The 12,031-nt window shown below is 41.3% G+C and overlaps 1 protein-coding gene across 1 annotated transcript in view; it reads left to right on the top strand.

Annotated features, from left to right (window-relative positions):
- The window catches only part of GRHL3 (grainyhead like transcription factor 3), a 75,573-nt gene that overhangs the window by 19,103 nt on the left and 44,439 nt on the right, over positions 1–12,031 (top strand). The window contains exons 2-6 of the mRNA XM_085647852.1: positions 3,771–3,954; positions 5,453–5,517; positions 7,265–7,604; positions 9,032–9,111; positions 9,722–9,875. Of these exons, the coding sequence (XP_085503978.1) occupies positions 3,771–3,954; positions 5,453–5,517; positions 7,265–7,604; positions 9,032–9,111; positions 9,722–9,875 (823 nt within the window). The remainder of the gene's footprint in view (positions 1–3,770; positions 3,955–5,452; positions 5,518–7,264; positions 7,605–9,031; positions 9,112–9,721; positions 9,876–12,031) is intronic.

Here is a 12,031-nt window from a genome sequence, read left to right as displayed (position 1 = left end):
CTGGTCACCACTGCAGACTGTCGGAGACGCCAACCCTCACAGTAAAATAACAACTTGATATTTAGGGACAAAAGGCATGGCTCTGATGGTTTAGTCGACTGTGTAACCACTGACTTTGCTGAGAAGAAATGTGACTTTTGTGATATAGTTCCAACTTCTATATTACAAAGTGTGTGTTAGGCTGAGTTTGAAATAAATGGAAGCTAAAGAAAAGTCTTGTTTTCTTCTCAAAGAAAGACCTAGGGCGAGGAGTGTGTGCCCCGCTCTGTGTGGCCGTGGTCACAGTGGGTCTTGGACATATGGAGTGGGCAGTGCCATGGAAGCAGCCAACTAGGAAACAGATGGGATGAATTGCTGGTTTTAATTTGCCCTCTGGATCACACTGGGGCTTTGGAGTGGGCCCTACCCCCTTTTCAACCAATGATGGATGCTAAACTAAATGATTGCCTGTATGTAGGGAGAGGGAGAAGGACCCAAAAAGAAAGAGGAAGTCTGTTAGAAGGGTTCTGTTAAGGAGCATGGGGGATAGACGTCTCCAATGACCGCAATTAAAAATAATTGCAATACGTGTTCTACTGAGCGACTTCACACATTAACCAGATTGATGTATATATCAGAATATTGCAGTCAGGTTGGGTAGGCAGAGCAGCAGTGGCCGCCAGCGGCAAACAAAACTGGTGGGGCGAATATTTAACCCACTGACAGGCACTGGTAAAAAAAAAACAGCAGTGCCCTTAGGCTCGGTGTCAAAGCTCTCAATCATGATCTCTCAATCATGATCCGTTTTAATCAGTGTTTATAACGGGGCCTGATTAAGAGCTCTGAAGTTGAAGCTGAAGGTACTGCAAGTTTCTCACAGTTCCTATCAGTGAGTTAGTTTAAATTAAAATAAAGAAATAAAGATTAACTTACCTGTCTCAGCACTCAGTGGCTCCTCCAGCACAGGCCGCAAGCTTCCAGAGCCTCGTCCAACTCCCCTCTACCAATCCTGGCGCTGCTCTTATGCTGCTCAGGCGTCATGAGTGCAGCGCCAGGATTGGCTAGAGCGCCCTGGAAGTCCGGTGTGCCCACTGTTCCCTCCTGCTGCCAGCCCCACCCTCTCAGGCTCGGCTGCTTGCCTGAATGAAAAAAAAATAGTAATACATTTGTTTTATTACCATTTTATTTTTCATTTTACCCTGGACTTTCAGCGGCAGGGCGACGCTCATTTGCTCTCATGGAGGTACCGCTGCTGCAGGGCAGCCCACTTATGGTTTGGACCTTCTGTTTGTTTCTTGCGGGGACTGTTCTGTTGCAGCTGCTCCCCGCTTTCAAACTGTGTGGGGCTTCCAATGGGGCCCCGAGGACTGGAGCTGGAAGCGAGTCATCAAGCAATGTTACCAGGGACATCTTAAGGATTTTGGGGGCCCTGTGCCAAACGTATTTTGGAGGCCCCTGTTCGGATAATGAGGTGTGCTTTCAATATTGTACCCCAGCAGCTGCTCACTGATATCACTGCAAATAATAATCTCTCTGACATATGAATATATGAGGTCCTGTATTGATCTAAAAGAAACGTTTTTATGGCTGTTGCATGAAACATATACACATCATTTCTCTGCAAAATGTCTATAAAAGACTCCCACACATCATCCACATTAAAAATAAATGAAAGGAAAACGGTATTTGAAATAATCTGTTTAAGGATTCATCAGGGTTATTAGGGCAAGACTCTGCAGAAAAGAGCTGGCTCTATCATGGGCCCCTTAAAGGCTGGGTCCCTGGGCCAGAGCCCACTATGCCCACGCCTTAAAATATCTCTGCATGTCGCTATTTTGTACTGGGAGAATGATGGGCTACAGTGCATGGAGGCAAAGGGGATCAGCCCTGGTGCTCCTCAGGCGTCTCATAGACCTGACATCAACAACCATTTAAATACAACTGAGAGGATGGCACTCCCTCTATGATTGTCTTCCTTCTTTCATGCACGAGTGAAGGTGGTCATTATGCCATCACTGAATTTCCCGCTTGTTTCACCAGATTTGTCTTCAATGCTGCATATGCAAAGACGGCTTGTCGCAAGAAGGTATGAGGAAAGACCTGAGGGCCATAAGATATTGTGGTGTTTGTTTGTAATTTCATGGCAATCAGTGTATGGAAGTGTTTGTAGTCTTAAGAAAATGATTATAATTTGTAAAGAAAGCAAACAAGCCCACAAAGAAGTGCGGCCTGTGTCTTGTGAGAGAGAGTACAAACGGAGAAGAGCCAACATTCACTGGGAAAAAAAGAATCCGTAAAATGGTATTGGGCCTCGTACTAAACCCCCTTTTTTATGTGGGGGGACTCTTTCTGATTCTAGAAAGGTATTTTGTGAATCATTACAAATTGCAATGAGAAGGGGAAGTGAAACAATGTTTCTGTTTCTGTTTCTGAAGGTAAAATCTAATTGTAATTTCATCTATATAGCGCTTACTACCCCTGAGGAGGTGTTGAAGCGATTTTCGGCCAGTAGCATGCTACCCTGGAACCCCAAAAGGATTAGTGGTGAATTAGTTTAGGGAAATATGAAATTAATTTGAGTGGTGGACAAGTGGGTTTGTAATTTGGATTGAAAAAGGATAGTAGAGGGATAGAAGAGGGAAGGGTGAATGCTAAGATGCAGTCTACTGACCCTTGCAGGCCGCCATCCCTGCATGTGCAGACCATGCTCAGGGCATTGCAAATTGCTACTTTTGTAATTAATATTCATCAGGCCGGTCCTTTTGTGACTTCCCCTGAAATTGTGCATTTTGCAGTGTGACCTCTTAGCACATAGGGGGCACTGCAAATTGCAGACAAATGTGAAAACTTGGTGCTGGCTGCTTACTTTGCCAGTCTGCAAATTGAGCATTCAGGTTTCCAAATGGGTCTTAGTAGATTGGGTCCCGATCTTTTGTAGGGACTTTAATTTCACTGCAAATGGATATGTACAAGTATGGTATATCATGAAATTCTGTGCAATATACTTAATATCAAATACCTGGGAACGGGATGGGGTAGAGGTAGAATAGCAATCAATTATATGCTATTTAACCAAAATAAAAAGTCCACATTTAGATCTCCAACCTTCTCTCCAGTTGGAGCTGATCTCTAGAACTCTCATCGAACATGTGATTAACTTCTGACAACAGGTAGTACAAGAAGCACTTCAAAAAAATGATTGATCTAGAAAAGATACAGGCCTTAATCTAGAATTACATTTTCACTTTATGTATTACTGTTGGGCTAGCGAAAGGTATGCATCTTTTATTCCAAATAAATGCATGTTTCGAAAAAGTAAAACTGGCTGAAAAGATCAAAAGTGGAGAGGTGATCTACTGGCCAACATGCTGACCTGGTAATCTCTGGGTTTTACTTCTAGCTCTGACTCTGCAAGATTCTGGGTAGATTGTGAACGAGAATGGACCAAATGTACAGGGTAGTCTCTAGTGCCGTCCCAGTTATAATGACTTGGGTCATGCATTCTGGGCTCAGCTGGACTCCACACACCATGCCTGTCTCAGTACGGCGCTACGCTATGGCTGAAATAACCGCACTAGAAGATACACTGTTCTCTATAAAGTGCTTTGCTGCTCTTTAGAGTTAGGCGGGCACTAAATCAAGTAACGGTGGTGTATACTCTGTTAAGTACATCAGCACCTCACAAATAGATGGTAGGAACCAATGAACATGCAATTCTGATTTTGTTGAGCATCTCTACTGCATAATCCAATGTCTCATTTGTAAGATCCTTCTGTTGCTCTTCTCCCTAGTTTCCGACCTGTCATGCTGCTACAGAACGAGAGCGCAAACCTCCAGAAATACGCCTACACCGACGACGAAGCCTGGAAGAACTACCTTGAAAACCCACTGACGGTTGCCACCAAGGCCATGATGAGGGTGAACGGAGATGATGACAGTGCGGCTGCTTTGAATCTTTTATTCGATTATTATAGGGTAAAGCATTTTCTTATGCTTCATGCTGCCGCCTTCTTTAAATATGCTTTGGATTTTCCCTACTTCCCTGTACTACATAGAGGTCACGTTTAAGAAGGGACCTCATGCATGTCTCAATATAAAGAGTGATTCCAAAAGTCATTCCAAAAATGAGCTGTGGCATAGATATACATTTTTACTTATGTATTTATAAATATGTTCTCCACATTGGCGGAAAAATGATAGTCGGATAATCATGATCTTTGCAAGACTTTGCTTGCATAATGAAAGCTTTGCACACCTCTAGTGGGAGGGATATTTCTCCTATCCCTGCTCTGTCCACGTAAAATACATCCTGCACAATGTTCAAAGAGACATTTATGCTTACAGAAGAGGACAGGCAATAATTAGAGCATAGAACATCATCGTCCTTTAGCGAATCGATAAATAGAAGAACAATGGCTAGAAAATGAGTCATTGCTTCAACTTACAAGCCACCTTTAGAATAAACAATCGCCGTTAAGAGAATAATTGTTTCCTGTTTGGTTGTATTGTTTATCAACGAGGATGTCCAGTTATCATCGATCAATGAGCAAGTGCACCATGTACACCCATCCATATTCAATTAACTTTCCATAATATGTATTTATTTATTTTTAACCAGTTTGATTGACATATTTCTTAGGTGCGTTCGCAGTCACTGACTAAGTTTTTAAAAAAGAATACACAATTATTTTAGTCTGAATGGAAACATTCAATCATATGTTAACCTCAATTGTACACTAATATAGGATTTTATAATTTAATTTGTGATTCATGCATTGTACTTATATACAGGTTTTTCATTGTCAATTAAAACAACTTGCCTTTTCACTGGGACTAGCTTTGGACAGCTAAGGGCATCCAAAGCTTTGGGCAACTAAGGGCATCAATTTGAGATTCTTTAAGTTGTTATTCCAATGAAAAAAGCACAGCACTGTTAGAAACTAACATAACAAAAATGGACAACAAAATTGTTATTTCATCTTAAAACCATATGTTTTATTCACCATTGCAAAAAATGGTAATAGACTTTGCTTTATTGAATCAGGTACCCATGGTTAAAAAATATGCCATGCAGACTCTATTTATGAAGCCGAAAGCCATGTTATAACACGTATGAGTGCTAGGAAATATTCCTTGTCATTATTATTGTAAAATAATTACTTTGCATGTGCTTGGCTCTTTATTAGCCAAAAATATGATGCAGTGGCAGTGTAGGGCATTAGACACAATGAGCACAGAGGCGGCGCCTTCAAATGTAATTGCCCTAAGAGAAGAGTTTGGATTTGTTCCGACATCTAATGTTCAACACCATATTTTTAGTCCCTTGATGGATCGAGTAACCCTTAAGATGTTAATCGAATGGGAAACATCTACCTCCACCTCTGGAAGTGTCCATATTTACTTGTTTGTCTTCTATCCTAAGATGTTAGGACATATTTTACAGGTAATAATGATTTTTTTCCTCCTTAAAAAGGTTCCAAAGGAAAAGCGAATCAATATTCCACCTGGGCCAGCTGGACGAAGCGAGCAAGTGAAAAGGTTAGACGATTCTTGATTACAGTTTCTCCCTACGTATTGTAGTAACCTTCTCAATCAGATCTTTATATGTTCTCGAGTCTCATGTCATCAAAATGGATTGTCCCTGGAGTGCTCTTGCTTTTTTGTCTTTCCCTGAAGCCCTTGTCTGCTGAAATCGGATGGTTATATGATAGATCACGCTTAGTATCCCTCCATTGATTTACTATAGACAAATGGTCTCAAGTCAATGCTCAGCAGTATTCTCTTCTATCGAAGTGAAGAGAAGTTATTGGAATTAGACATTGGTCCATCTCGAGTGGAAGTCTTACCATCCGAATGTTTTGATCCCAGATACGGCTAATGGATTCTGTCTGTACACAGCTTGTGTGTACTCTTCAGGGATTAAGTATACAAGTACGCTGGCAGCCTTTCTCTGTACTTGTTACCCACCACCAGGACTGTTTGACCAAAGCATGTTTGATGCCTTTAGTTCTTAACTGTCTTGGAAATCTTTCTCATTACTACACCTCTGTGAGAAAGTGGAAACAAAGATATATATATTGCACGGTTTTAAATGGAAAATAAAACAGCTAAACTAACACTATACATGAATGGGTAGGGGAATGGGAAAAATGGGGCGAGACGCAAGCAGTGATCTGGGGTTAAAGTTGGTATGCAACCTCTCTGGATTATAACTTTTCACATAATTCACAGCAGCCTTATTTCGCTTCTTGGTTAGGTAAATGCCATATTCAGGTTCTGTACATGCACATGGGTTAAAAGGTCTACATTATATGTCAAGATAAAAAATAGGAAATGAAAGGAAATAAGGGTGGCACATACAAGGTATCAGTTTAGGGTTTCCTGCTGACCGTGCATAGCCAGGAGAGAAGTAAAGTATCATGAATGGACAACAGTCACTTATTTGGCATTTTGCAGGAACGAGAACCAGAGTTGTGCTTTTCTGGTGGTCATTCTATATTTCTTACAAAAAGTTCAACATTCACCGGGACTATGGCCTATGGCCGTGAAAAATGGCTCCGTTTTGGGGAGATGCAGGAAGCATGCTTTGATGACAAGGAAAGGTGACGTGAGGTTCTTCTTTTTGCTTTGCTTTACCCTGTATTTTACGTGATTTATGGAATCTGTGCTGATGTCCTAGCATATCAGTCCATCAAGGTCAGCAAATAATCGTGTTACCTTGAGGCTTGACATTTCTTGGAGATGATGTGACCTCTCTCTGCACCTCATTCTGGTGTAAACTTCTCTGCAGCTCTTTCAATTCCAAATTCACTTTCTCCCTTTCTAGTTTTTTTCCTTAAACCTGGCTTAGACATTTGTTGCACCGTGTCTCCCATGGTTCATTTTGGAAAAGTATAGGCGTGCTTCAAATTAGACTAATACATTTGTCATGGATCATGCCTGAGAATTTTTTGTATCTGATTGAGTGCATCTAATTTTTTTACTGTAATGTTACTTGTGGTTCAAGTTATTTTAATGACCTTTTCTTGGGGATCACCCCTCAGCTCAGTCCTTTCTTCTCCTGTTCATTACTCATCAAGTGGCCTTCCAGGAACCCCAATGATTTGCTATACGATATCAATATGGGTACATTGACTACAAGGAGATACATTCAACCTGGATTAAAAAAGAGAGTGTAATGGGCAGGGTTCCAGGTGGGGCTACTTATTCAAATATTGTTATCTTTACATCTGTGGTTGACTTTGGAGGTATTTCTCTAACTTTGTATATATGGTTATCTTTGTAGGAATTTCAGTAATATGGACTATGAGTCGGATATTTCAACTTTGGAAAGTTCTGCGCACATCATGAAGTTTTTAGCTGAGAACGCCTCCATGACGCAAGAGTACTGTGATGGACATAAAAAGCAGAGCCTCTTGGGCCTGGATTACCTCTTCAGCTTGGATAAATCTATCCCCCCACCAAGCACGAGCAAGTTAGATGCAAACTCCACCGATGACTTCATGGACTCTTCTTGCAACGTTTACGAAAAAAACACTCTGAACTCTCTGTTTGAGACAGTACATGTGGCTCCCTCCCAACAACGCTGGCAGCCAGATAGCACATTTAAAGACGATCCGCCTGAGGTAGGGACTTTCTTTTGCCTGGATTGCAAGCTTAGGTACAAAAACTGTGAATCCCAATTTGCTTTACCATTTCATGTATGTGTCTTACCACTCAAGGCACATATGGTTCGAAATATTCAACACTTCCTGCATTTCTGGACATTCTACAATTTCTGTAATGTACCCCTTATCCGTATATTATGATTTTTCTATATCATTTCCCTTTTTTCTAAAGAATTAAGACAAGAAAAGAAAACACCAGGCAGCATTCGACCACTCTATACCTATAGTGTTGTTTTATTGATGTTGACTAAACTATTAGCGAGGATTTACATGAAATGTTGTTTTTAGCTCTGGATTCTCTAAGGCAAGATGGACAAAGGCAGATTAGGGATAGTTCCTAGGAATCTAATTTGTTGATGCTATTTATGACAGAAGCACTGTAAAGATAAATGCAAGGACTTGCAATTGTGTAGGATACAGAGGAGTCAACATATGAAACACACATCACAGGCATCCAAAAAACACTTCAGAGGATTCAAGCGTGTTCAGTGATGGGGTGAATCTAGAAGAAGGGTTCTTTATTGAGACCTCCAGATGTGATGCTTTAAAGTATGCGTGCTCGCTAACCGTCATTGACCACCAAATCTAGCATACAGCTTTTAGAATCTCCACAATGATTATTCATGACACATATAAATGCAACAAATTGCTTATTTGCATAGCCATCATGTACCCAAACACCAAACTCGGTGCAGTCCTTGAGGACTATAAACAAGTACCTATGTGCTGCAGAAATGCCAGCAAGGTCTCTGGCGCGAGGAAGAGGCCACATCTGCATAAATGTCATCGGCAGATGCACTAAGCAGCTGTAGTACTGGTGCCTTTAACACAAAGTCCAAAATGTGTGCGGAGGAAACGCAGTTCATCACATTAGTATGAAAAGCCGGCGACAAGGATATATTACAATGTGAATGAAGATAAAAATGGCCATATATCCTAGGCCTAGTTCTCATAGGTTTCGTGGATGTATACATTAAAAAAGTTGACAAATCAGTTTTATAAATCCTTCATGGGCTTGCACTTCAGTTCCTCTCAGGTAATAAAACATCCCACCACAACACCCCTGAAACCCCCAAGACCAAATTAGCTCAAGAAGTGGTGGGGTATGGAGGGGTTTGAGATCCAGGAGGTAAAAGCCGATGTAAACCAGACTCACAAACCATAGGGGTGCTCATTATCTCCAGGAAAAAAGAATATAATTCCAAAATATATTCCTAGAATATAAAGTAATGTTCTCATTAGGTCAGCAGATTACCACCAAGTGTGAGATTATGGCACCATAGTTCTCTACTAAAATTCCCAGGTCTGGCTTGCAGATTATTCAAAAGTCCACACAAGTCTGTGTAGCCTACTTATATCTATTTCTATTTTTGTTTTTTTTGCAGTCGCTCATCTTTCATGACATTCTTCGAACGCAGGCTGAACCCACCTGCTCTGAAGACTACATTCCCTCAGGCACAAAGAGGTTGGTTGAACATAACATTTCTGTGATTGAGGTATATCCCAGTTTACACTGGGAAATGTCATTCAAAGCTGAACTTCCTGGGCTTTCTAGATCATAGTTTGTTTTTGACAGAACTGAATTATTAATGCATTCATGGTGTTCATTCCTTTACAACTGGTTTAGCCAGATTGTGTATTTCATGCTCATCCTGGGGAGAGTGAATCCCTTAACACTGGCGCTCATATTAAAAATGTCCTGTGAATACTGGTATGGGTGTAGACTGAAGTTAACAACCACATAAGTATTACAGGTAAAGTTGTCGTACCCCATTCATTTTACCACATGCATTTCTGGGGACATATGCTCAAGGACAAACCTAGAAGAAGTTGCAAAACAATAATTCCCAGAATAACAGAATAACATGGAAACCACCGAATTCCGGTGATAGTCTCAATTCAATAGGGGTCTATGTGGGATTGCTTATTATAATCCATGCGTAGTTGTGCATCCTGGAAATAGCACTGTCGGTTTTGTCAAAAATATTGGTTGCAGTATTATTGCATTGCTATTACTGCAGTATTTGGATTGTTGGCCTGAGTATTTACAGAACATTCTCTCTTGGTATCTTCAGGGATTTTGAATACACTCTGGGCTCTCCCAAGGCGATTCATGTCAAATCCGGAGACTCTCCGATGGCATACCTCAACAAGGGGCAGTTCTACCCCGTCACTCTCAGAACAACTGGAGGTGGAAAGTGTTTAAATTTATCTTCGAACAAAGTGAAGGTAAGGCATTTTTGATACCCATCTGCACACATACACACACACACACACACACACACACACACACACACACTAAAAAGAGGATTGGCAGCCGCTCACTAGTCTGAGAATGAATGTGCTACAATGTTTGCAAATGCAACACGTACAACATTGCTTCAGAGAAAGAATTGGTTTGTTTGCATGTATTAAAATATATATATGCTATTCCTTAGCAGTGCTTCTTCTTGTGTCAGATCATTTTCATAGACTCTAAGATTGTACCAGCAATGCACTTAGCCAGCCAATTCTGGATTTATCAACTCCGCCTATTTTCCAAGTAGGTGGAGCTGATCTGTCCAAATAGGAGGACCACCATTTTGGAACTTTGCTCCAATCTCCAAACGGCGTCATGGCCCCTCTGCCCTATGTTCCCATGGCTGTAGGTTTGGCTAGCAGATCTACACCACATGCAGCTCTACTATGCATGGGTATCTTTTTTGTAGCCCTTTTCTTAATCCTGCTATGTTTATCCTAAAAGCTCTTGTTGACCAGAGGGCATACATGCCAACATTTAGTAAGAGGAAAGTGGGAGAATTACAAAAAATAATCGGGAGACTGTATTTCTCCCATTGACTTCTGTTGTGACCGAATTGGGTCTGTTGTCATGTATGGAACTGCAACTGTGCTGCTGCAGGATTGGATATTAGAAATGCAAATATATATATTTTTTTCCCTTGCCTGTCAGGAGCACGGAGAAAGCGCTATGACAGGCAGAGAGAATGTGGCAAAAGAGCAGGATACTGGCAGTGCACACTCCGAGTCACACAAAACAAGTCCCTGTCACCAGATGCCTACAGAGGAATCAGGATTTTGTATGCAGGAATCGGGAGGCAGTAGACTCGCCTTGAAATTGGTAGTCTCCCGCCTCGGGAAGGGTGGCATGTATGAGAGGGCTAGAGTGCTGCCTTCCGATCCCTGCACTCGTACCCAATTCAAAATAAAAAAATAATTGAAGAGAAATTGTGGACATGTTGAAATTTCATGGCTTTGCATCTCAGCTAGTGGTAAATCTCAATCTTGTGCCTCTCATTGCTACCCGATAACTTGTCTCGAAGCACGTCATGAAGTGACTTCCACATGGAGCTTAGCGATCAACAGTGCAGCAAGTGCAGTGGCACTATGGTCCTCTGCACCACAGTTATAACTGCTGTTTACTACAAACCTAAGGCCTAGGGTCCTATTTTTCTGGCTTGCATTAGCATACATGCCAATAGACTCGATTCAGGAGAGAGACTACTGTTTTTCGAAGCCAAAAAGGACTTTATTTTAGCTGTCTCCAGCCTGAAATTGCATCTTCTTCGGTAGAAGTCAATGAGGAAATTATATTCTACCGATTTCTGTTTCAAAATGTCCCACTTCCCGGTCCTAAAATGTTGGCATGTATGGCATTAGTGCCTCTGTCACTCTTGCTAAGTCAATATCATAATCTCCCTCCCTCACCCCCACTGTCTTTCCCACCGTTCAGTCTTTCTCTGTACATCTTATTATAACCTTGCAAACAACCTAAAATATTATGGTGTCTGTGTAAAACCAGCCGCACTACCCAGAGTTACTAATGTCCAACTTGTATATTTCGAAGGATATCACAAAACAGATGAGATTCTCACCATAGAGACTGCTTCTTATATATTTGAGTGTAAAGTTTTCACTGGATGAATAGTGTATGTAACTTGCTTTGTACTTAAAAAAAAAGACACTTTAATGATTACATTTGACTTTCTCCAGTTGACAGTTGGGGAAGGGGGGGGGAAGCAAAAAAAGAGCGCCGGTTTGAAACGGTGGAAATCCCCACTACTTCCGGGTCATGTACACAGCAGTTCTTGGGGATTCCCCAGCCTGGAGGACGTTTTGCATTTGCGCAGCCTATTTCCCTAATTGCCTAGCTCAGCAGAAAGTGTTTTCTGAAAATACAAACAATAGATAATTCCCTGAGTAATCTCAGTGTGTGCGATCGTTCATTTTTATCGAATTGTAATTACATTTATAAAGTGCTTTATACCCATGACAAAGTGCCAAAAATCCCTCATGGGTGGATAGCAGGCTACACTGTGGGGGAGTATTTTCTTGGAAGATGTAGGAAGCATTTAAATGTGGGTGGTGGTGACCAGAGTGGTGTTCCT

Source organism: Triturus cristatus, chromosome 3_2, assembly GCF_964204655.1.
Source record: "Triturus cristatus chromosome 3_2, aTriCri1.1, whole genome shotgun sequence".
In the NCBI taxonomy this organism is placed as follows: Eukaryota; Metazoa; Chordata; class Amphibia; order Caudata; family Salamandridae; genus Triturus; species Triturus cristatus.
Note: the sequence above shows the minus strand (reverse complement) of the source record. Positions and strands in the feature narration are given on the sequence as shown.